Genomic DNA, 24,422 nt, shown 5'->3' on the forward strand with positions numbered 1-24,422 from the left:
GAACTAAGAATGTTCTTGGAAAAAAGTTAGCCAATTTTTGCTTATTTTTACATTTTTCTGCAACTACAACAAAACTCACCATATTTTAATCTATTTTCCATCACTTTTTCGCTCATTTTAATGTATTTTTGCTACATTAATCCCATTTCTCACACTTCACATTATTCAGTGTCTTTCTACAACATTTTTTCCACTTTCCAGACATGTTATAACATTTTCCCACCACTTTTCCACCTAATGTCACAATTTTACCCTTATTGTCACTTTTAACGTCTTTTCACCATATTTTATGATCAAGTTTTTGCGAATTTAACCACTTTCACCATTTATCCTGCACATTATATTTGCCAGTTTAAACTAGTTTTAGCAGGATTGGTCAACTCAGGAATGGTTTGAGGAACACAACAATGACTTTAAGGTTTGGACTTCAGGGTTTTTCAACTCATGGTTTCCCAAGTGGGTTAAACTATTAAAATCCAAACTTGAGACCTGCTAATAACAATTAATGCACTTCTCTGCAAAGCATTCACTAACAAATATCTTGAGCTCGTGAATGATTTATAAAGAGGTGTAAGAGTACTGATATACTCCTACTCACATAATGTTATTTGATTGAAATTGTAAATTGTACATAAATAATCAAGACAAGTTAAAAGTAGCTCATTAAATAGTATTCAAAGTAAAAGTTACACTTTACTTTCCCCTCCCCCCACCCCCACTGTTATTGTTGGTAATAAATCTTGGTACGGTTCCCTTGCATACAGTAAACATCTCATGTTGAAACTTAAAAAGGAAGAAAACCAAATCTAACACATCTGGAACTTAAAGTGTACCTGTAGTGAAAATGTCTATGACAAATAATGTGTTTAATGTATTACCAATAAACAAAATATATGAACCTTTTTATAAAAAACATAAAACATTTTCTAAACAACGGTGGAGTGTAAAGCTAATGGTTGCTATCACAACATTAACAACACTAAGCCAGAGTTATCCAGACGTTGGCTCCATAATATCAGTACAGGATACACACTTAACACGTTTACGTTCACACCACATTGGGTGGTATGTGAGGACCGCTTTTAATCTGAGCTGCTATGAGAGGGATCTGTGGGCTAAGCTAATGGGCTAAGCTAATTTGCTAAGCTAACGGGCTAAGCTAATGGGAACCAAGCTGAAGTTCCGACAGAATTTCTTCACGTAAAGTGGTTGAATGCAGCTTGTAAACTTACTTGTTCAGATCACTACGTTTCTGATTACAGGGGGAACTATGGGGGGTGTCATGGCACTAACCACACCCCCACCACATTGTTTCCTCCTATTTCCTTGTGGTAAATGATGAACTCTGTCAGGAGAACTTACCTGTTGGTTCAGGTGCTGATCCTCAGAGGTAGTGGAGCATCATCCAATCAATGAACAGATGTCCTTTCACGCAGCTTTCATCACAGTTTCTAAACATATTTGTTCATTTCCAACACCTAACTACTCAGCCATGGCTCGTTTCTGCTAATTATGAACCTGAGTGTGTTCAGGGAGGCTCATAAGAAGCAGGAAGTTGGTGAGAAAGATGATATTTAATCGTCTCCTAACATACAACCTTTATCACTGAGGGAGGAGTTACACACGGCTGCTGAAAAACTACACTTCACACAATGTAAACACACCTGTTTACCTCAACCTCCCACAATGCAACATTTATTTAAAGTGACAGGCCGTAACAATCAACAGCTGTGTGTCATATCCTGACCAAAATGGCAGCTCTCCATAGTTTATGCCCCAAGGTTTACAATCCTTCTAAAGAAATTATTTTAACAGTATATACAGTATATGTATATATATATAATTTTGCACATATTTATTTTTATTGGTAATACATTAAATCCTTTTTTGTTATATGCAATTTCACTACAGATAGTTTTTAATTTATTTTCCACAAAAATATCTGTATAAAATAAAATGTTTGTCAAAATGTACAATTCTATTTGAAATAAAATGACACTCTTTATTAACTCTAAAACATGTGGGTAAATATATGTAATTATAATCACAAATGATGATTGTGTGTAGAAATGTAACAAATGATTTAACTTTCTTTTAAACTTAAAAAGTTTTAAATACAAACAAAAAACATGTTTTGTGCTCTACTGTATGTGTTTTTTGCATTTTTCGGTCATTTTGTGTTGTTTTTTGTCATCGCGTGTAATTTCTTGGTGTTCTCTACATTTTTATGTTATTTTGTGTGTGATTGTTTTTGTTTTGTTTATTACTGTTGTCCATCAGTGCATTTTTGTGTAAATTTCAGTTTTTAAAACCATTTTCAGGTTTTTTTGTTTTTTTGTTTGTGTGTGTGTGTGTGTGTAATTGTGTATTTTTGTCATCCATTAGTTAGTTTTTCTGCAAATTTGTATGTTTTTTAAAATACTTTCAAATAATTTTCTATATGGTTTTTTTTCTTCTTTTTTTAATGTTTTGTGCATTTATTTTTATTTTATTTTATTATTATTATTATTATTTTTTTTTTGTCAGTTTTTCTGTTATTTACTTTAAGAACTGTACAAAATTAGACCGAATCATTATTGGGCTGTATTACGTTTACATTAAATGTCCACTAGAGGGCAGCACTACACAAAGAATATAGATCATGTCTTTGAACTTTAAGGTTCTGAATTACGTTTATAGAAAAACAAGTAAAGATAGCTTATATTTAAACGGGTATTATATTAAAGAATAAAGTGTTTTTTACATTTTGTTTGGAGAATGTTTCACTTTATTCACATCAAAAAAAATGTTTAGTGAACATTTTAAACCAAATCATGTCGTCATCATGACGTTCTTATATATAGTATTCTTATTCATGTGCGTGAACTTACACGTGTGCATTACACATTTTTCATGACGTTAGACGATATGTTTTGTAGGGTTTTAATATTGCATTATCTCATATCACGATATATCGTTGCACCTATAGTCGGGTCGTACTCTTTAGTCGTGGGCCTTTGTTTTCATTTGTACTTTGGATTTTGACTTTTTATTCAGATAGACTTACTTTTAAAACATAACTACTGTCGTCTCTTCTCCATCCTTCACTCCTCAAATACACAAAAGGACAACAAATACACAGATTTACTCTGAAAACAGACGACGACTAAACTAAACCCACAAACCATTGCTTAGAAAAATTCACTGCACCAGTGACTTTCACTAAATGCTCTGTAGCCACAATGTTAGAAAAAAAAACTGCCGTTTGCACAAAAAAAAATACATTTAAAAAAGCGTAAAGCAACACATTAGTAACGTCTGTAGTGTGTGATGTCATTGTGTTTCAGAGAAAAGTGTTAAGGTTCATTAAAGTGTTCAGACACAGTGTTCAGGTGGGCGGAGTTTTGATAAAACCTGCCAGTGACCAGGTTTATTCAGGTACATTTAATGTAAAATAAAGATAAATGTTACGTTAGACAGCTACAGAACTGCAAAGAACAAACAAGTTCAAGTCATAGAAAACTTTATCAACAGAACTTATTGTTGAAGATCAGACTATATTTGAACACAATGTATGGTGTCCTAAAGAGGACAAACTTCATTTACAGTGGCACTGCACCAATACTTTTTTTTTAATAGAAGCACATGGTAATTTGTGTTTCAAATATTCAAGATCACCTTACACCACCAACATGGTGCTGATATGTTATGGTAGCTAAATAGTTACTTATTACAATAACTATCAAATAATACGTAACGAATAATCTATCAATCTGATACAAATCCATTGAGCCCTCAGTACTCTGGAATACAAAAAAAAAAACAAACACTGTAAATAAAAAAACTATCTGAAGCGATATTTCCTAGTTCATTGTTTTCCCATTATAAATATATTTGAAGGTATATATTTAAGTGAAGTAAATTCATGTGAATTGTATTGATTTACAGTACAATGAAGTACTGGTAAATGTCAGGGTTGGGGTCAATTACATGTTTCCATTACAATTACATTTTCAATTAATCATGTTCAATCACAACTGGCATTTTTTCCAATTACAATTACAATTGCAATTACTGTTTTTCACTGAAAGTCATTTATAATCATTAATAAAGTTTACATTCCATTAATCACAATTACTGATCTTTTAATAAATAACGTAATAAAATGTAACTTTCCTCTTGTGTTAGCTTTCTGTTAGCATCTCTAATGCTAACGGGTCAGTTTGACCCATGTCTTTAATCAGCTGTAAAATACACTAATAAATATTATCTATCATCTAATTAGTTTTTCATCTATTGATTACCATGTTTCCTAATCAATATAAATATTTGTATTAATATTATTGGTCTGAGCCTTTTTTCTGTCACGATACACATAGATTTAATTGATTTTTTAAATGGTAAAATAATCTTCCAGAGAACAGACAGGTAGTGGGAAAAGTTGATATGAAACATATTTTAATAATTATTATATGTGTAATACATAGAACTGTAACATGGTTCACCAGGTTTGCGTTTAATTCAATTATGTTTTTATAGAATTTTTATGTCAATTACAATTACAAAGTCAATTAAAGCTGCAAGCGGCGCACGTTGAGGTGTGTTGCATGTCGGGGATTATATCACAAACTGTTCTGTGTAAATATAATGTCTATGATTTCCGCTATGACTATGAATGATGGTTGGGTTTAATAATTGGAGGTGCTTGATTTGTTTCTGTGTGGGTATAAAAAAATCTGACCTCAATTACAATTGCATTGAAAATGTAATTCATTATCAATTACATTATTTCAATTGTAATTGACTTTTCCAACCCTGGTTTATGTTATTTCATCTAAAGTAAACACAAGTTAGAACAAGTTACGCTAGTATTGTTGACGTGGTTTTAGAAGTGTTTATGATTACAATACACACAAAAACATACTAGTATGACACATTTATGTGTGACGCAAAACACACAAAACAAACAGGTGTCACATGGGTAAAGTGCTTTTATACAATATGACACATTAAGAATGATATCATAAGCATCTCTGTAAATGTATTTTTTTAATGCATATATATATATATCAATTCTTTATTTAAACACAAAGACACACGTTAAAGAATCAATTTATAATCCACGATGAGTTGGAAATATTCTCTACAATTATTTCCTGTTGTGATTTCTTTGTATAAAAATAAAAGTAAACTAAATAAACCATTTATGCTGACTCGCAGTATCGACAGCACATCTATTCATCTATGGGCCTTCCTTAAAAATAAATAAATAAATAAATACAATAATAACAAAATGCAATGTCCAAAAAAAAAAAAAAAGTTGAATCTAATTGTTATAGGATGTTATAAGGTCAGCGTTCACCATGAAACTAAAGGTTACAGGTAATATTTTTAACAACGCTATTATTGTTAAATTCAATTAAATTAAAATTAAATTAAATTTCTGTAGAAATAAATAAAATAAAGACCTTTGTTCAGAGTTTGTATTTGTGTTGTTAGATCTTTAACATATTTATGAATGAGTGGAATTCAGGGCGTTAAATCAGGAAGTGATAAACCAAAATATTCCAACTTATATAACAGCCAAAAATAATCATCAAACTCATCGATTATTATTGCATTTTTTGAGATCGTATAAAAACATTAATAACATGAGAAACATATTTATGTCCTTAATAGTATCTTGTGTTAAAGCCACAGCGTGAAAACATGAATTTACTTTAGTTTGCACCTCTATGTATAAATAATATATCATTTAAAGATATTGTATCAGTCCATGCAGAAGCTTTACTTTAAATTTCCTTGATTTCGTGACAACCTTTTTGAGTAAATTTTGTGGAATAATTTGATGGAAATTGAAAGATTCTGAAAACATTTTGACTCCCCTCATGTGGTATAAGCATTATGTTGATGAGTTTCATTGATTTTTTTTTTTTTATAATATTGATCAACCTAACATTTTATGTGTTTATTATTGCAATCGCACTCTTGATGGAAAACTGAATGCAGAATCTAACTTTGCAGACTCGCCGCTCAGGCCCGGTGCTTCTGCCATGTGTTGTCTTGTGTTTGTGACTGTAAGCCATGCACTCGTCCAGGCGAGACAGAACTTTAGCTTGTTTTTTGTTTTGAAGTGAGTTTTTTGTCGAAACGGAGCTGTCCTCAGTTCCTTCATGCCGGCAGAAACACACGAACAGCCAATCAGCTAACAGACGGGCGGACCCAGCGTGCGGAAACAGCCTATCATATCTCTGGACGTCACCAGTAACAGGCAAACAGCCAATCATTCAGCATCTGTGTAGTTTGGTTGCCATGTTGGTATGTTTTCAAGTGAATAGCGTGCAGTGAGTTTAGACTGTGCAGTGAGAAGCCGTGAGGAGAGTAGAGGCAACCGCTATGTAGCGGAAACTGGCACCGGTAGTATCGTAATCTACGGTAGTACCGTCGTGTAGAATTTCTAGTATAGTAGGAACCATTACAATTTGGCACCACAGGGTACCGTGGGTTTCGTGCAACTATAATACTCACAGACACTATATAGACATGAAATAATATTGATTCAAAGACGCACTTTTCAAATTTAAATTAGGTATCATGTGGAACCCGCAGTAACATTGGGACTGTTATGGACACGCCCCCTAGTGTCCATAACATTGTGCTGGTTAAAACACACCGTAGGGGGTGGCACCACAGCGCGGGGGATCAAAATTACAACGTCGGGGTGCTGGCAAAAACCCTGCTGTATATTACTTAATTTTCCAGAGACCATTGGTGGACAGGGGGCGTGGCCAGCCTGATAAAACTGTCAAGTTGGCCACGCCCAGAAAGAATTCATCAGGACACATCAAAGCAATCAGCAGATGCCTATGCAGAAGACTGGCAGTTGACAGTCGAAACATGTCAGGAGATCAAATTAAATTTCCTGAAAAAAGTTGTAAATAAATGAAACCTTAACATATTATTTCAAAAAGAAGACAAAATGAACTTGCTGTAACAAGTGTAACTATCGTCCGTCAGTGAGACACTTGCACCCGTTGGTAAAAGCTCCACTAGCTTCCTGACTGATGCTCTCTTTGACGTCGATGGGTAGCGAGTCGTAGAGGTGATCTTCCACCATCAGGCAGCTCCGGCGCAGGAGGCCACACTGGCCGAGCTGAGCCGGGAGACGATCCAGACAGTTCCCCTTCAGTTCCAGATGTGTGAGCTGTGAGAGTTGGCCGATTTTCTCAGGAACGGAGGAGATGCAGTTGTGACTGAGACACAACGTCCTTAGTTTGGTGCACTTAAAAAGTTGCTTGGGAAGAACCTCCACTTTGTTGCCGACGATGGCAAAATGTTGGAGGTTCTGCAGGAAGCCCACCTCCAGAGGTATCACCGCTATTGAGTTGTGGCTCACGTCGAGGTACCTCAGTTTGAGAAGGGTGAAAAGCGGTGAGGGTAGAGACTCCAGTTTGTTGTGGGAGAGGTAGAGTGACTCCAGGTTCTTCACGTGGCTGATAGACAGAGGGATGTTGATGATCTTATTGTACCAAAGCTTGAGGCATATCAGTCTTTTCAGGTGCTGGAAGCTGATGATCTCCTCGATGGTACGAATGTTGTTGGACTTCAGATCGAGTTCCTGGAGGTTGGTGAGACTAAAGATGGCGTGAGGGATTCTCTCCAGCTCGCAGTTATGAAGCTCCAGATCGGCAAGGTTCATCATCTTCTTCAAACTGTTCAGCACTAAAAGCTTGGTGCCGTCGTTGTGGATGACTAGTTTGAGCAGATGAGGCGACAGGTCTGTTATGTTTGTCGGGATCTTGGTGAGGTTGCTTTTGAGATGAAGAACCTTTAGATGTCTGAGATCTCGTAAAGACTCAAGAGCAATACATTTGTTGTTTTCAGAGTTCAGGTTACCAACCAGGTAGAGTTCCCTTAAGTTCTTCAGTAGGTAAACCCAACTCGGAATCTCAGCAACGTCTGTGAACTTAACATGAAGACACCGGAGGTGGTCACGGAGAAAAATAAAAGCAGTCTGCTCCACCTTGGCAGGACAATGGTAAAAGTGCAGCTCCTGGAGGTTTATCATCTGTGAGATCTTAGCTGTGATCCTGGCTTCTGGGATCAGTTCAAGTTTTAAGATTTCCAAATCAGTGAGATCGAAAACGGCATCGGGAACGCCAGAAAGCATGAAAAGATGAAGCTCCAGCTTGTCTTGAGGATTACGCGTTACATGCTGCCGCAGCTTTTCAAAGGTCCACTCGTGGTTGAGGCTGATCTCTCGAAGTTTGTTCTCGCTGACTTCGGAAAGGAAAACCCCGAAACGCTTCGAGTAGAGCTGGTCGTATTGATCAACCATGTGAAGCAGGAATGCAAAGTCGTTCTTTACATCGGGAATGTCACTGAAGCTGCTTTCCTCTCTGACTTTCTCAAAGGAGTATTCCTTAAGAGGGCGGCGAAAAAGCCAAAACAATGTGTAAATACAAATAACGCCATAAACACAGATAAGTGCGATGTAGCTGACCAGAAGTTTCTTTAACATAAAGGCCATGTTATGGGTGCATTGGAATTTGGCGTAACCGGTCAAATGCTTTATATCAGGTTCACACACGTGATCAAAATCTATGGAGGCGACAAACGTCATGGTGTAGCACAGGATTAGTATAAACTTCACGGTTTTGATGACTGTCTGGATCGCGTAGAGTCTGTAAATCAAATCGCTGTCTTCAATGTGGGCGCGAAACTTTCGAACTTTCTCAAAGAGCGCCTTGGCCTGTTCGCCATCTTTTTTGTCCAGTATAGTCATGGACGGAACTTCACTGACCAGCTTTTCCACAGAAAAAGTGACGCCGGACTTGGTGAGCATGGGCGCGGACTGGTTGGGGCTCCCCTCCTCGCTGCTCATGGACAGATGTTTATGGAGTGAGGAGGCACCGGCCAATCGCTGCTTGTTCTCCTCAGAGTCCTCGCACGCGGTTTCGGACAAGGCTTTCGTGGTCCAGGGTGATTCGAAACATTTTCCTAGTATGGAAACAAAATGTTCTATTTTTGAGCTGGTTTTGGGATATTTGAACCAAAAGTTGCTACTGACCATCAACACAATTGTGTGAATAAGTGCGAGGTACGGGAAGTATTTGGAATACCAAGGAAGAGCGACGTGGTAGCACATCTGGTTCACGAAAACATACTGCTGGAAGTCTAACTTGGTTCTGACACCCGTCGGCTGGGGCTGCCCGATAACAGGGGACTGTGTGAAGTGAATAGTAGGGGCGATGTTTTCAGGAGGCCGCCGAGCCATCAGAGGAGCGGCTTGCTCCCCGACGGCGCTCTCTTTGTTCCACAAACTGTCAGTGGGCTCTGGAGGTTGGGGGCCCAAAAAGCCTCCACCACCGTCCAGAGAAGGGTCCAGAATGGGAAGACAGACGACCTGGTCCCTGGTTAACTGCATGGTTCCAGAAAAGATGGCTAACATTAGCATGATGATACCAAGATAATCCATGAAGACGTCCCACCATGGCTTCAGGATTCGGTACGTCGGTTGGATGTCATTAAGGGAGGCGACTTCAGTGAGGGTAAACATTCCTGCAACAGACAAAGCAACATAACATGTTTGTCTTTAAATAATATACTGTATGTGTGACTATAGAAAGTATTTAAGGCCTTAAATGATCCAGGAAATGGTTCACGTGACGTACATTTACAGATTGAGGGCTTTTTTGTATTGCCCATTGCGTTAAGTGACAGTAAGTAAAGATCAAGTAAAATTTTGTAAATCTTAGGAGGTTTTTTTTTTTTTAATCTGTCACAGACCCCACACAAGAAGATAGAAAATCAGGTGTTAAACAGTTTTGATCGCATGTGTGTAGAATGTGTGTGGATGATTTAAAAACTTACACTTTTATGGGAATTTTGTGGAATTGTTTGTGAAAAAAATTCCAAGTTTAAAAATTTCAACAATTTGTGATTAAAGAAAATGATGGCAATCACGTGATATAAGCATGGTTAAACTCACAACTGATGTTTTTGGGGTAATTTACAAAATGAGAAATGTTTTCTCTCCTGTAGGCCGACTTGGATGCTCTAAAGGGCCGGTTTCGGTCCCCGGGCCTTGAGTTTGACACAATTGTCCATTCGCCTCTTTAGCAAATTCAGTAGTCATGTCAAATAACAGTTTAATGACTTAATTAAATTAAATTCACTATTATTACACTGCCTAAATAATTGCCCTAAAAATAATCTAAAGAACGGCAATTATTGCTGCGACTAGGAATGTCACCATTCATTTACATTTTGATTGTAAATCGCCTGACGTGTGGCTTTAAGTCCAGCACAAACACTGCATGAGTTTACTGTAAACATGTACATTTGCATTTGGATGATTGTGTGATTTTTAAAGGAAAGGAACATTTTGTTAAGTGTTGTTTTTCTAAAGATATGGAAATCTGTCACAGGGGCTGAAAATGCATAAGCATGTAAAATTGGTCAATAATTTAAGTCATTCATAAGTGAGATGACATAACACAATAGTTTTCAGCTTTTTATATATTAGTCAGCTGTAAATATGGTTTGACCCAGAAAAAAAATCTAACAAAAGGTTTACTGTAGTATCAGATGTACTTAAAAACATACCAAAAGTTTACTAAAGTGTGACTCCAAGAAAGGCCTTATTTTCAAAACGGTGGTCGTCAGGTCTTACAATCACTATTACTCCTTTCTATTCCTCCTACACCAGGAACATTGGTGCCTCATACATGTTTTGGCCATGTAATATTCTAATTAGCATGTTTACATGATAGATAGGTGATTACAAGTAATTATATATTAAAGGGGACATATTATGGAAAAAACACTTTTGCATTTTTTTTGATCACATATGAGGTAACCTGAGAGTCCACCGGCACAAAAAAATGTAAAATAAAACCATCCAGGCGTTTGTTTGTGGTCTGTGTAAGTCTGACAACCCAGAGAAAATTGCTCCGTTTCAAATGTTCTAAATTAGTGACATCACAAGTTAAATCGGGAAAGAAAATACCCTCCCCTCCGCTGGTAACTCCACCCATGGACTACACCCCCAACCCGATTAAAACTTTTGCAAAAACCGCCATTGTTTTTTACACCGGACGCGACTGTAGCGACAGTAGTCACTTCAGTCGCCCGTGATGGGTCGCTTGAACATATTGGTGCTCTTTGGGTCACTCCATCGCTCCAGTGAACAGTGTGTGTGTGTGTGTGTGTGTGTGTGTTGTGTGTGTGTGTGTGTGTGTGTGTGTGTGTGTGTGTGTGTGTAACCAGGTGACAGGAGAGAGAGAGGGCTGATCTTCTCCCTCACTTATCATAGACAGCGCCGCTTTTAAGGTTTAAATGATCAACTTGCGGAGTTACTGAAGACTGAGTTCATGCGGAATGTAGGCTTATTCAAGAAGTTAACCACTTTAATTCTGCTCCAGTAAACTGAGGAAGCCTCCTGCTGCAGCCGCCTCATTGTAGCGGGAGGGAGGAGCTGCTGCCTCGGCTCTACAGACAGTGATGGACGGGCCCGACGATGCGATATATCGTCGCTCACGATATATCATCAAAAAATATTCTCAAAGTTAGGAATATGTAATCCCACGAAAGAAACGATAAATGCCCATGTCGTCAATTAGCGAGGGCCACGGGCCATTTGTCTTTCAATTTAGCCAAGAACGCCTCTAAAAACCTTGTTTCACGGACCAAAACTGCTTCTGTTTGTTGTCAACTTATTATTCTCTGGAGCAGAGCGCTGTTCACGGCAGCTCCGCCATTGTGTGTGCGCTGCCACCGCCCCCCTCAGCCCTCAAACACCCACAGATGGCGATGCTCGTCTCCACTACCTGAAAGTGCCGTGCTGCAATACATCATGAGCCGCTACTTGGTTAAAACCAGACAACCATCCAACAAAGTTCCACAAACACGGGGACAGAGATGAACCTGTAGCAACAATTATGAACTGGAAACTCAACTAAAGCTAACTATGCTAAGCTATCCCACCAATACACAGACTGGGCTAAGAGCTAATGCTAACCACTCCATATAAGGAATAGACCGAGTAAAAAGAACATGTCTTACTGTCATAAAACCACAGAGAGTCATAGATTTGTTTATGGTCAGATTTAACTCTTGTATGGAAGAATAAAAACTAACTTGTCACACGTTGTGTGAAATAAATGTTAGCATAATAATAATGTCACTATTTATCCGTCCCAATTTGTGAAATGCAATATTTTTAATAATATTCACAGGTACTTTTATATGTGCATTGTTAAGTTTTCACAAACCAGAACTTAAGTGGTGGAAATAAATGTTTTTAGGCTTATTGTACTATTTAGAGTGTTCCAGATTGCTTCATTTGTGGTAAAATCAAAAAAATCATCTGGGGAAGGATCCCCCCAGACCCTCCTACGATGGGTTTTGTTGTTGCCTTTTTCATGCGTTGGTGTTTGCATGTCTGTAATTAAAACTAGCATTAGGAGGCCACAGTGCAGGGAGAGCCTGGTATGGAGGTGATGACATCAGTCTTTAGGTAGAAATCAACGTTAAAACTGATCAAAGGCGTATAAAAAAGGACACTTTTTTTTCAACGGAACGTATCATGTCACTAAAGTCTCACTCTTGTTATTTTCTGAAACTTGGCAGCCCTGGCTAAGAGCTAATGCTAACCACTCCATATAAGGAATAAACCAAATAAAAAGAACACATATTAAAACCACAGAGAACCATCCATTTGTTTATGGTCAGATTTAACACTTTATTATAGAAGAATAAAAGATAAACATGTCACACGTTGTGTGAAATAAATGTTAACATAAATATTAATGTCACTATTCATTATTTTTTAATTTTATTTCACGTGTTCACAGACAAAGCTGGTCCCATTAGACTAATGTAACTATTGAGATTATTACACTAAATATACTGAATGATTAAATCATCAGCTTGATCTGGTTTAATTATAGGAAATCATAGAGTTATTTATTAATCATAACTTTATGTAACTCATAAAATAAATGAAACTAGAATCAACAACAGTAAAAACACTAATGGAGTTATTTTTGCTTTTCATGTATTTTTTTTAGAAAATACTTACATTTTAAGTGAGGAATTAAATAAATAATTACATACAATAACACTAATAGAGTGACCCAAATGCACTAATATGTTCCATAAAATATGAGCTATTGTAGCCTTTTTATAATGTGTCTAGTGTTGATGTATTCAAATGTATTTGTTTTTGTAAGGAACCTATTTACACTTTAAGTTGGGAATTGTTTTATTATTTATTTATTTTTTTATCGTGATGTTTATCGTTATCGTGATAAATACCAGAAATTATTGGGATATTGTTTTTAGTCTATATCGTCCATCCCTACCCGACGGGGGAGAAGTCGCTTGAAAAGTTAAAATTCTTCAACTTTGAGCGACAAGGTCGCGCAGGAGCTCTGGAAGTCGTGTCATTTACATTGATTTTGAATGTAATTTAGTCACTTCAGTCGCGTTTGGTGTGAACGCACCTTTAGTCTGTGCCACCCCACGGCAGACAGGGCAGGAAAGGGGGAGGTATATGTAAATCCAGGGACACACCCCCTAAAACAGAGCGCTCTTACTGAACTCGTTTTTACAGGTTATTAAACTTCTTCTGTTGCTTAATTCATGTTATGTTTTGACCAAACACCAGCACAGATGTCATTTAGACCACAGGGAACTGTTTTAAAAGGTTAAAATTTTGCATACGTCCCTTTAAAGCAACTGGTTAAAGGTCTATTAATGTGAAAATGTTCCTTAAGTGATTGCATATTTCTCCTTTCTCATATTGTTTTGCCTCATGTTGGTGGTTTCTGTGGTTCATAACCATTCGTGTGATTCAAATAAAGAACACATTCATTAGAACTGGGTGGTACTATAACATTAGTCCAATCAGGGCTGCCACATGTATATTAAAAAAGGCATTTTGGGGTTTTGGGTTTGTTTTTTATTTTTTAATACTTTTCTTATACATGTCTTTTTCTATTTTCTTCAGTTGTTTCCTTTTATTTTGGTTTAATTTTTTAATACTGTTTTGCACTGTGACCTTCACTAGATTTACCATTATTCATCACTCTTCCTCCCATAGAGGTTGTTTATAGTGATTCTCACAGTTCCCAACTTGACATGGTCTACAAGCAGACATGCGTGGTAGTCCATATGCCCTGTAACCGTGGTGTTCCACAGGCAGTTGAACAATTATAGCAGTCTTACTGGTCATAACTGGCAGGAACCGGTTGTCCACCAGTTTCCATCCCCAATCCACTGAGTTCATGTCACCTTCCTTTCCAATCCACACCATGCTCTGGAGGTAAACTCTTTGGCAGTGGTATTTGGTTGAGGACTCAGTTGGAGGCAGACGTTCTGGAGTAACCAATTATTTGGTGGTAACAATTGTCTTGCTAAAAAGGTTGTAGCTTAAAGAGGCAATAGAATTGTTGCTCTTTCCACCAAACCACACTGCCATTGCCTTGGTCCCATGGTCCTCTAACCCTCATTGTCTGATGTGGGAGCAGAAACACATTTGCACAGGACTGGATGTTTGATTCACCTGAAACAAGTTTCTGGAATGCTGTGAAGTCACTACCCAGGACTTGTTTCATCTCACTGATGTTGTACACTTTAGTAACTTTGGACTTGTCTGAACAAAAATAGAGGTCTCTATTGTTCGTCCCAGCACAGTAGAGGAGAAGAATGAGTAAGTCTGTACCCTCCCATATTAAGGGTGTGGGCTGATGTTCTGAGGCACTGACTGCAGCTTTGACAAAGTCCACGTCTGCATCACCTGATGCACTGATAACAGTGCAGCCCTTCTTCTCCAGCTCCTCGGTCATAAGATTGATAAGTCCTTGTTTGTTGCAAGATCTGTAGAGGAAATCATCCTTTCTTCTCACAAACTCAGTCTTTGCATTGAAGTGAACAATAGGGTGATTGTTTTCACCACGTCTCTGATGCGTATTGTCTTTGATGGACGGACCTTTAGGGCCCTATAAAATCTGTTTTATTTTTTTCCATATTCCGTTTTATTTTTTCCCAAATTCATTTTTTTCCACTTTAATTTTTTAAATTCCATTTTTTAGAAATATTTATCATTTTTTAAAGAAATTATTAGTTTTTAACTCCTGTGAGGAAACAAAATAAATACTAATAAATAAACAAAAACTCATAATTTAAAAAAAATGTATGTAAAAAATAAAGTAAGATACAATTAAAAGATAGATATAATTTGTAGTGACGTATTATTCTGACTGCTCCTTTTTAATTATGTCATATAAATATGTATGAGAACAGCATTAATGTCACCTGATTTCCTCTCAGGGATCAATGATTTACTGAATCTGATCAGGTTTGATGATTAAGTTTTGATGAACTTAGTTTAAATTAACCTAATTTAAATGATCTTCTGTAGCTCTGATGAGATGTTAGAATGTAACATTCTAATAACGTTGTGCCAACAGACTTTTATTTTGTAAACCAGAAGTTCCCACTGAAACGGTTGTACTTGAGGTAGCTAGCTGACTGTGAATGTGTAGCTATGAGACACGAAGAAAAGGCTGGAATAAAAAGAACTAAAGGACAACATGGACTGAGTTATTGTTAGTTAACCACACACAACAGTTCAAACACTGAGCAGGAGAAGATGATTAAAGCTGATCACGTTTTCACGGAGCGCTGCTGCGCTACACGAAAAACAGGCAAAGCTTTATAGGCACAGCAAAGTTAAACGGGCACTGTAGGCTCTGTGTTTAGGCGTCAGTGATGATATGTGTTGTTTTAGAAGGTGTTTGTGGTGATTTAAGATGAGTTTAATGCAGCTCCGCGGTGCAGTCCGGTTGACGTCACAAGACTGATGAGTTAGAACGCTAGAACGCAGTTAAAGGAAGTGTTTTTTAATTTGCAGCAATATTCACAAACAAGTTCAGATACAGACGGGCATTTATGTGGAAGTAAAATAATGATAAAGGGGTGACAGGGAAACACATTAAGACTTTTCAGACATATATGTATATATTATATTATTTAGTTTCACAGCTTTTTTGTTTGTGACATGTTTTAAGGTATTAAAATATAAAGTTTACCTTTTGTTGTTGTTTTCCTAGCCACATTTTTTAGCTACAGCCAACAGAGAAGAGATAATATTATGAAATATGATCTGAAGTGTTTTATTTTGAAGAGTAACCAGATGTTTTAACGTTTAGTATGTGCTTAACTTCCTGTTTCACTGTATTTGCTCTGTGATGAGTCATTGCGTCGTGCTCCGGCATCTGCCAGAAATAGAAGTCCTGCCTATCTCTGCTGGAGGGCTCCAGACTGTCACAGCTGGGACGGAACGGACACGCATCGCACCGGACCCGATGGAAGCTAACACGTAGACTAAAGTAAGAACGTATCAGCTCTGGAGGCGTGACGGAAACGTAACGCAGCGGAGCCACATCCAAAGGAAACTGGGGGTAACTGTCACCCTTTTTTCATGCCAAGCGGTGAACCAGGGATCCACCGTCAAGGACATAATGCACAGTTAGTGGGATGGAATCCAGGACCGTTTTGGTAGATTTCTTGCAGTAGAACTGTGTGACTGCCTGCTCTAGTAGTTACGTTACATAAGCTAAATCGTTTACATCACTGGTTCACCCCAAACAAAGATAAAACCTTACAGTAATCTCAGAAAATCATGTATTCCATAAGTACAGTATGTAATCATGTCAGTGATTCAGACCCAGAAAACATGGGGTTAGACACCAAGATTACTTAGCTAGGTCAAATAATGAAGGAGTTAGGATATGTTAAGGGCTTCGTGTCCATCTTGAAAATTACACCTTTCTAGTCAAACTTTGGTAAACTTTTAGTATGTTTTTAAGAACACCTAATACTACAAAACACAGCTGAGAAACATTTTGTTAGATTTTTTTCAGGGTTAGGAGTTTGTTTTCATATATGTAGCCACCTATAATAAATATATATATATATATATATATATACTGTATATTTTTTCAATTTAAAACTGTATAAATTCAAAACATTTAAAACAATTCAGCATACATTTATTGTATGTTTTGTTTCTCACAGATTGTATGTTGCACAGGTTCTCAACATGTGTTTAGACACAAATAGGGTCTCCGACTTGTGCCTGAACAATTGTGATATTGATTAATTATTCAGGAAGTTTAGTATTATTTGCTCCATAGTATATAGTCATCTTACAGATGTGAATTCTTGCTTTAATCAGAAATAAAATGTGTTAAAAGTGACAAAAATGGTGGAAAAGGTGGTGAAATTGTTTTTTAAAAACCAAGAGAAATTGGTTCAATGTTGCAAATTAGAGTGGACGAAAACACTCTAAAAAATGGTTAAAATTAGTTTAAACTGGCAAATAATGGGCATGACAAATCATGAATATGGTCAAATTGTCAAAAATAATCATGAAATATGGTGAAAAGAGTTTAAAAGTGACACTAATGGGTCAACATATGTGACATTAGGTGTAAAAGTGGTGGAAAGGGTTTATAAGTGATGAACATGTCTGGAATGTGGAAAACAATGTGCAGAAAAGGTATTGAAATGTGATGTAGAAGTGTCAGAAATGGGAGAAATGAAGCAAAAATACATTAAAAGAAGAAAAAATATGGTGAGAGAAAGTCAAAATATATTAAAATATGGAAAGTCTGGTGAAGTTGTAGGAAAAAGGTAAAAAAGAAAAAGAAAATGGGTTTAAATTAAAAAAAATATTCTTAGTTTCTTGAAGGCATGGGCGACCCCCTCCCAGTGTCTCCTGACCCCAAATAGGGTCCTACGTGTGTTTACTGTATGTTTGTATCAAACAATCATTATGTTTACGAGAAAACAACAACTTAAAATGTTGATTACCTACAGATATATTATCATAGATTTGTCTCACCGTAGCTGAAAACGTTAATGCAGGGGTGTTAAACTCATTTAGTTCAGGGGCCGAATACGGAGCAGTTTGATCTCAAGTGGGCCACAGATTTTATCCTGGAAAACAATTAATTTAAACATTATTATGTCATAGTTTACACTTCTACATATACATTAAAAACAAAATATGAAAGAAACTGACAATATCCAAGCAATAAGTGACAGATACCAGTCCCAACAGGGTCTACACTTTACATTTCCTAGATTTTGTGACTAATTTCTGTTTAATTAGGTGAAATATTATATCGTAATTTGAGAAAAATTAAAGGATTTTGGAGATGTTGTTGTTTTTTCCCAACAGTTTAACATTAAAAATGACTGTCATTGTGCAGAATAAGCACCAGGTTAACAGTGAGCACTTGTGTATTCCTGATTATAATCACAATTATTTATCATGTTTGGAAAAGAAATCTGTTTTTTTTTTTTTGTTTTGTTTTTTAACATTACTTTTAAACAAACAGTTTACAGTGCAAAAGTAGGCTTTAAATAACAATTATATGAAGAAGAAAAAAAATAGCCCAATAATTTAAAATGTACCAAAAGCTAACTGAGTAAATACACAATAAAATTTTATTATTTGTGCAGCCCTAGATAATATTGTTGACTTTTATTTACACAATCATTCATGTTTTGTCATTTTGACTTTCTCCTGTGGGACAAAATGGATGCTCCAAAGGGCCGGATTTGGCCCCCGGGCCTTGAGTTTGACACCCGTGCTTTAGTGTGTGTGTGTGTGTGTGTGTGTGTGTGTGTGTGTGTGTGTGTGATACAGAGCAGGCTCAGACCGGCTCCAACCAACAGGGAAAGCTCGACTAAAATCCGAGGGGCTTTAAACGCAGCACATAAATCCCACTTCCTTTAATTTATAAAAACATCATTAATACAGATACAGTCGGTATATAAACTAAAACATGTGCTAAAGCAGTAAATTAAGCCTTTGTCGACAGTAAAAAATAAAAGCTCAGATTCTCACCTTATCTGTGATCTGTTCGATGGATGTCAAAGGATTTAACACCGCATTTTATGTCCCGTTACCGGTATAAATCTGTCCATTGTTCCGATGAAATATAGGAACCAGGAACCCTCCTCTCCTCCCCGGCTCTGACAGGACCCAGGAACCCTCTCTTCGGCTCTGACAGGACCCAGGAACCCTCCTCTCCTCCCCGGCTCTGATAGTCCGGTCCACCCGCCTGCAGTGACCCTCACAGCGGCTCCAGCAGGGGGCTATGCTCCCTACCCTACGCTCCCGGCATTGGGCGTCGTTGTTCAGGCTTTTACCGACAACAGTCCGCTCGGTACCGATAGCAGATGTTTGCAGTAAAAAGCCTGATGTTTTCCAGATGTTCACACGAATAAAAAAATGTCACAGAACGAGTTTAATGTGATTTACATCAATGTGATGATAAGGCACCGACCATAAAGTGCACCACCAAACAAATACGTAGAATCGCTTTGTTATTAAAGTAAACATTCACATATTTACGGAAGAGGAATCAATGGAAATATTTTTTATTAATGTTCTCAGAGTAATGTCAGAGTTAAAAGTCAAAATTATGTGATTGAAGTCAGTGTCAATCAACTTTTCCTCAGAATTCGGACCTTTTTTTTTTTTTTCTCAGAACTTTAATCGCAAAATTTTAATTATATTTGGATTTAATCTCAGTATTTGAGTCTTTAATCTCAGAATTCTGAGATGAAATAATTCTATTATTATTAATTATTGCCTAAATGTAGTGTGTGAGTGAGTGTTGGTGGTGGTCGGAGACACTCAAAGCTCTGTGTGCATCATTCTTTCACTCCACACAGTGGTGGTAAGCTACTCTTGTAGCCACAGCTGCCCTGGGGCAGACTGACAGAAGTGAGGTTGCCATAGTGACCACCACTAACACTCACTCACACACTACATTCATACGTTGGATGTACATGGACTTGAAAATGATTCTATTAGAGTTTTTCAGCGTTTCCTCGTCCCTACAGATGCAGCCTTGATAGTTACTGACCCTCAAAGTAATGTTACATACAGCACTAAGATAAGACTGTACAGTGAATAGTGAATGTCACACATTGATCACTTGTAGTTTTATGTCCAGGGAGATAAAAAAATACTTCCTGAGTGTTTGTGGAGCAGCTCAGAGACTAAACAGCTGTTCTGTGTGATCATGGTCCAGTGCAGTGGAGGCTTTGTCTTCTCCAGGATGGATGGAGTCTTCTCCACAGTCTGTGTCCACCACAGATCAGCCCTCTTTACCAGTCTGTACAAACATGAACCCCAACAACCACAGCATGGAAGAATGTTATATATGTCACTCACATGTACAACACAAAACAATGTTTGACCTACATAAAGATATGACATTAAAAAAGAGGAAAAAAACTAATTTCCTAATGCTTTCGTGTCTTATTTTCTCTAATGAAGCACGTTATTCATACATACTGTATATCTGTGTAGAGTCAAATATGGTGATCAATCAATTCAACAATGTTGGCCCCAAATGAAGTGAAGCAAAGCAGATGAGAAAGTGTTTTATTTCTATGAACAACAGGCTGAGAGGAAACTTTGGTCCATGTGTATCACAGCAGTGATGGTTACAACATTCATCCTCTGCTTCAGTGGATCAATCACATCTGAAATGAACAAACAATAAAGCCTCACATTTCATTTTCTTTTATTTCTAGTATTATCTTTTGATAATGTTTGTTGTTGTGAGGATTAGGACACAATGTGACAAGATGTACCAGCTCAGATATTTTTATACTGCGTTTTATTTTATGTTGATTAAATTTGTGAAAGTGAAAGCATATAATGCAGTTATTTAAGTTTATTTTGTGTGTGGTTTTATGATTTGAAAAATAATAATTAAAACATTTTAAAAATACATTTTCATCAGTTTTTTTTTTTTTTTTTTTTTAATCATAAATTATTATACATTTCAGGGGACTCCATTTTAAATTCAGGTGACCCAACATGGGGTCACGACCCCAAGGTTAAAAAACTCTGCATTACATTAAAGTGTGCAGGAGTAGGGGGTACATGGCCTCAGGTTAAATGTTTGAAGGGGTACGGACTGTGAAAAGTTTGGGAACCACTGCATTAGAACAATTGTTTACAGGAATTTAGTGAACAAAGCTTTTTAACTGTAAATAATATGTATGTAAACACTATTTAAACTAAATGAATAATTACGTCTCTGGGCACAAAACGTCCTCACAGTATGTGTGTAATAAACACTGGTTTCATCCTGTAGCTGTTCACCATCATTTGCTCACATACACACTATGTAGCCCTGTGTAGCACATATTCTAACTGTGGCTACAATAGTAGCTTACCACCACTGTGTGTGGAGTGAAAGAATGATGCACATCAATGTAAAGAGCTTTGAGTGTCTGTGAAAAGCACCAAATAAAATCCAATGCAACATTAATAATATTATTACCCACCGGTATCCGTGAAGTTGCCGTAGTTGTGTAGTTGTTGCTGATGAATTCAACCAGGACTCTAAGCTATGCTTTACTACGACTGTGTCCTCTTGAACTAAAGTAAAAAATTATTTCGGAAAACGGATTTAAAAAAATATTTAATTTGGAAAAGGGATATTAAAAAAATATTCTTTCGGAAAACGGATTTAAAAAAAAAATTAATTCAGAATACGGATTAAAAAAATATTAATTTGGAAAACTGTTTTTTTTTTTTACTGACTACAATGCTCCATCGTAAATGCACAGAACACGACACAAGAAACAGGATAACCTGCAATTTTAGTTTAAATGAAAGCAGCACTCACTGATAATAATAAACACTATTTAGTTGTTTATGCTCATTTATTGTTTTCATTGATTCAGTCTTTTACCAAAATACATTTAAACTGGAAAAAAAAAACTTTGCTTCTCGTGATCTCGTGTCAAATATTATGTGATTAATTTTGAATAATCGAGATTAATTAAAGGTAGGGTAGGCGATTTTCCAAAGCCAGCATGATTTTGAATGTAGCTTCCCCGATGGCTCCGCCTTTACCCCCATCGCCCCTCCCTACGCTCACAGCTGCTTCAGCAGCAGACCTCAGATCATCACTTGTATTGTCTGGAAACATCATTGTCTCATGTCTAATTCAGCAGTAAATAAACAATAAACTTTACCATTATATATGTTAAAAAACGTGACTAAAAACTCTGTTTTAACTCTGTCAGCGGTGACACACTTTCAGCGTGAGCTCGTGCAAGAGAGGGGTCGAGTACGAGCAGGGAGACAAGGAGACGTGATTGGTTAAAAAAAAAACGGTTCGTTTTTTCCTATTGGTCGAAGTTATTACAGATTTACAACTGCTACAGATGATGGATTTTCTTTGTTCATTTTTCAGAGCGCATAAGATCTTAATTTCTGTCAGGACATAAAGACAATTTCAATCAAAAACTTAAAAAGTATATCTGGAGAAAATCACCTACCCTAGTTTTAATGACAAAGTCTTGAATTAATTGGACAATTCTTTTTAATGGAGTCCTAACACTAGTTCAGTTATCTTTATTGTTTAGCTTTTTGGCATCTTTACCGTCTTTGTGGCTCTTAAAGTATTTCATGAGAAAAAATGACATGAATTGGTCTTCAAAACATTGAAAACATAGAAAAAACATCAGCACAGTTTATCGTTGGAGGTTTGTTACAATGATCTTTGCCCAAAGTTGCTAATAGTTGCTTTTAGTTGCTAATAGTTGCTAATAGTTGCTTTTAGTTGCTAATAGTTGCTAATAGATGCTAATAGATGGTGTGAATAGATGAGACTTTCTTACTAAACTCATGGACTTTCAAATGACTAAATCTCAATGTGTTGCAACATTAATTCTACAACGCTTCTATTCTCCTAAACAGTTTTGAACTTTAATTACAAATTCCAACCTGGAAAATTCCATAAAAACACAATTTATTAAAGAAGATAAAAGATACAGTGAAAAAAAAGATCTTAAAATACACTGATTGTACAAACATTATTATGTAGTTTATACATGTTTATTGCACCATAAAATGCCAAATGTCTACAATGTGTACAGCCCTTTTTATGTGGGTAAACTATTATAAATGTATGGTGTGCATATATATTATTTATTTTATTACCATTAGTTCATGTGGAATTTGAATCTTTTAAGAATAAGATATTTTTGATACAGCAAATGCCACCGACCTTAAAGTTCCATAACTGAAGCTGAATTCATTTTTCTTGTTTTGGAAAAGTTATGTTTTATGTGGAATACATTCAGCGGTGCATCACAAGTAGCGTTAAGGTACTGATACCATGGATAGGTTGGAGGGGAAGGGACTATGTTTATATATTGGTTTTGGGTAATATTGAAAACTGGAAATCTAGTATAAGGCGCCGAATAAATGCGAAAATAAACAGAGGCTTTTTTACATGAAAATATTTGTGCATTTAGAACCTTTAGATTTAGAAATTTAAATTTAATTAGATTTAACATTTAGCATTTAGATTTAACATTTTGCATTTAGATTTAAATTTAACATTACGATTCCAATGTAACATTTATATTTTACATTTAGCATTTAGATTTAAATTCAACATTCATATTTCAATGTAACATTCATATTTAACATTCAGATTCATATGTGACATTTAGTTTTAAATTCAACATTTAGATGTACTGTGTATTTCACATTTAGCATTTATACTTATATTTCAATTTAACATTTCAATTTAACATTTCAATTTCAATTTAACATTTCAATTTCAATTTAACATTTCAATTTCAATTTAACATTTCAATTTCAATTTAACTTTTAGATTTAACATTTAGCTTTAAAATGTATCATTTAGATTTAAATTTAACATTTACATTTCAGTGTAACATTTATATTTAATATTTAGATTTATTTTTAACATTGACATTATATTTTTAGGAGAAAAAACATCACAAAATTCACAATTATTGCTGTAAATCTGGTTAAAAGTAACATTAAAAAATTCACATACATTTTTAAATGTGATTTATTGCTAAATGTTGCAAAAAGTTGCTGTTTATTTTAGCGTTGCACAACTTTACAATCGGCGCCCCATAACCAAGCGTTGGACGATACTAGATAGTTGTTTGGCATGTTGGAAAACGTGATTGTTTATTTTTATCACTCTCAAACCTGTATACAAGGTTAGAGCTAGCAGACAGCTAGCTTAGCATAAAAACAATTAGGGAATGAGTTGGTACGACAGTTGTATAGATGTCACACGTGTACATGAATAATATTAGCAAGTCTATCATAGTTTCTGACAAAAATAAAAATAACAGCATTATCTTTCTAAAAATTTGACTTACAGTAACTCTTTAAGATCATTTTATGTCATTTCAACAAATGCCGCAAAAACTGTGAAATTTTTACCAATTGTTTTGTGATTATTCAATATTCACACTGCATATTTTGTTTGATCTGATGAATACTTTTTGAGATATGGACAATTTAGTGAGAAGGTGTGTGTCCCTATTGTTCTTCCATC

General features: G+C 36.1%; 1 protein-coding gene across 3 annotated transcripts; it reads right to left on the reverse strand.

Moving 5' to 3' along the window:
- Positions 1 to 6,847: 6,847 nt before the first annotated feature.
- On the reverse strand, positions 6,848 to 19,321 carry LOC114461570 (volume-regulated anion channel subunit LRRC8D-like). Of its 3 annotated transcripts, XM_028443764.1 has the most exons (3): positions 19,051 to 19,321; positions 18,905 to 19,013; positions 6,848 to 9,540 (listed from the first exon to the last, which is right to left on the reverse strand). In XM_028443764.1, the coding sequence occupies exon 3, from the start codon at positions 9,536 to 9,538 to the stop codon at positions 6,983 to 6,985; it is 2,556 nt and encodes an 851-aa protein (XP_028299565.1). In that variant the 5' UTR covers positions 9,539 to 9,540; positions 18,905 to 19,013; positions 19,051 to 19,321; the 3' UTR covers positions 6,848 to 6,982. The 3 variants fall into 3 exon arrangements, with proteins under 3 accessions (XP_028299565.1, XP_028299564.1, XP_028299566.1); XM_028443763.1 differs by having other exon boundaries at positions 18,905 to 19,321; XM_028443765.1 differs by lacking the exons at positions 18,905 to 19,013; positions 19,051 to 19,321 and adding an exon at positions 17,894 to 17,987.
- Between the last annotated feature and the right edge of the window lie 5,101 nt (positions 19,322 to 24,422).

Source organism: Gouania willdenowi, chromosome 4, assembly GCF_900634775.1.
Source record: "Gouania willdenowi chromosome 4, fGouWil2.1, whole genome shotgun sequence".
Taxonomy (NCBI): Eukaryota; Metazoa; Chordata; class Actinopteri; order Blenniiformes; family Gobiesocidae; genus Gouania; species Gouania willdenowi.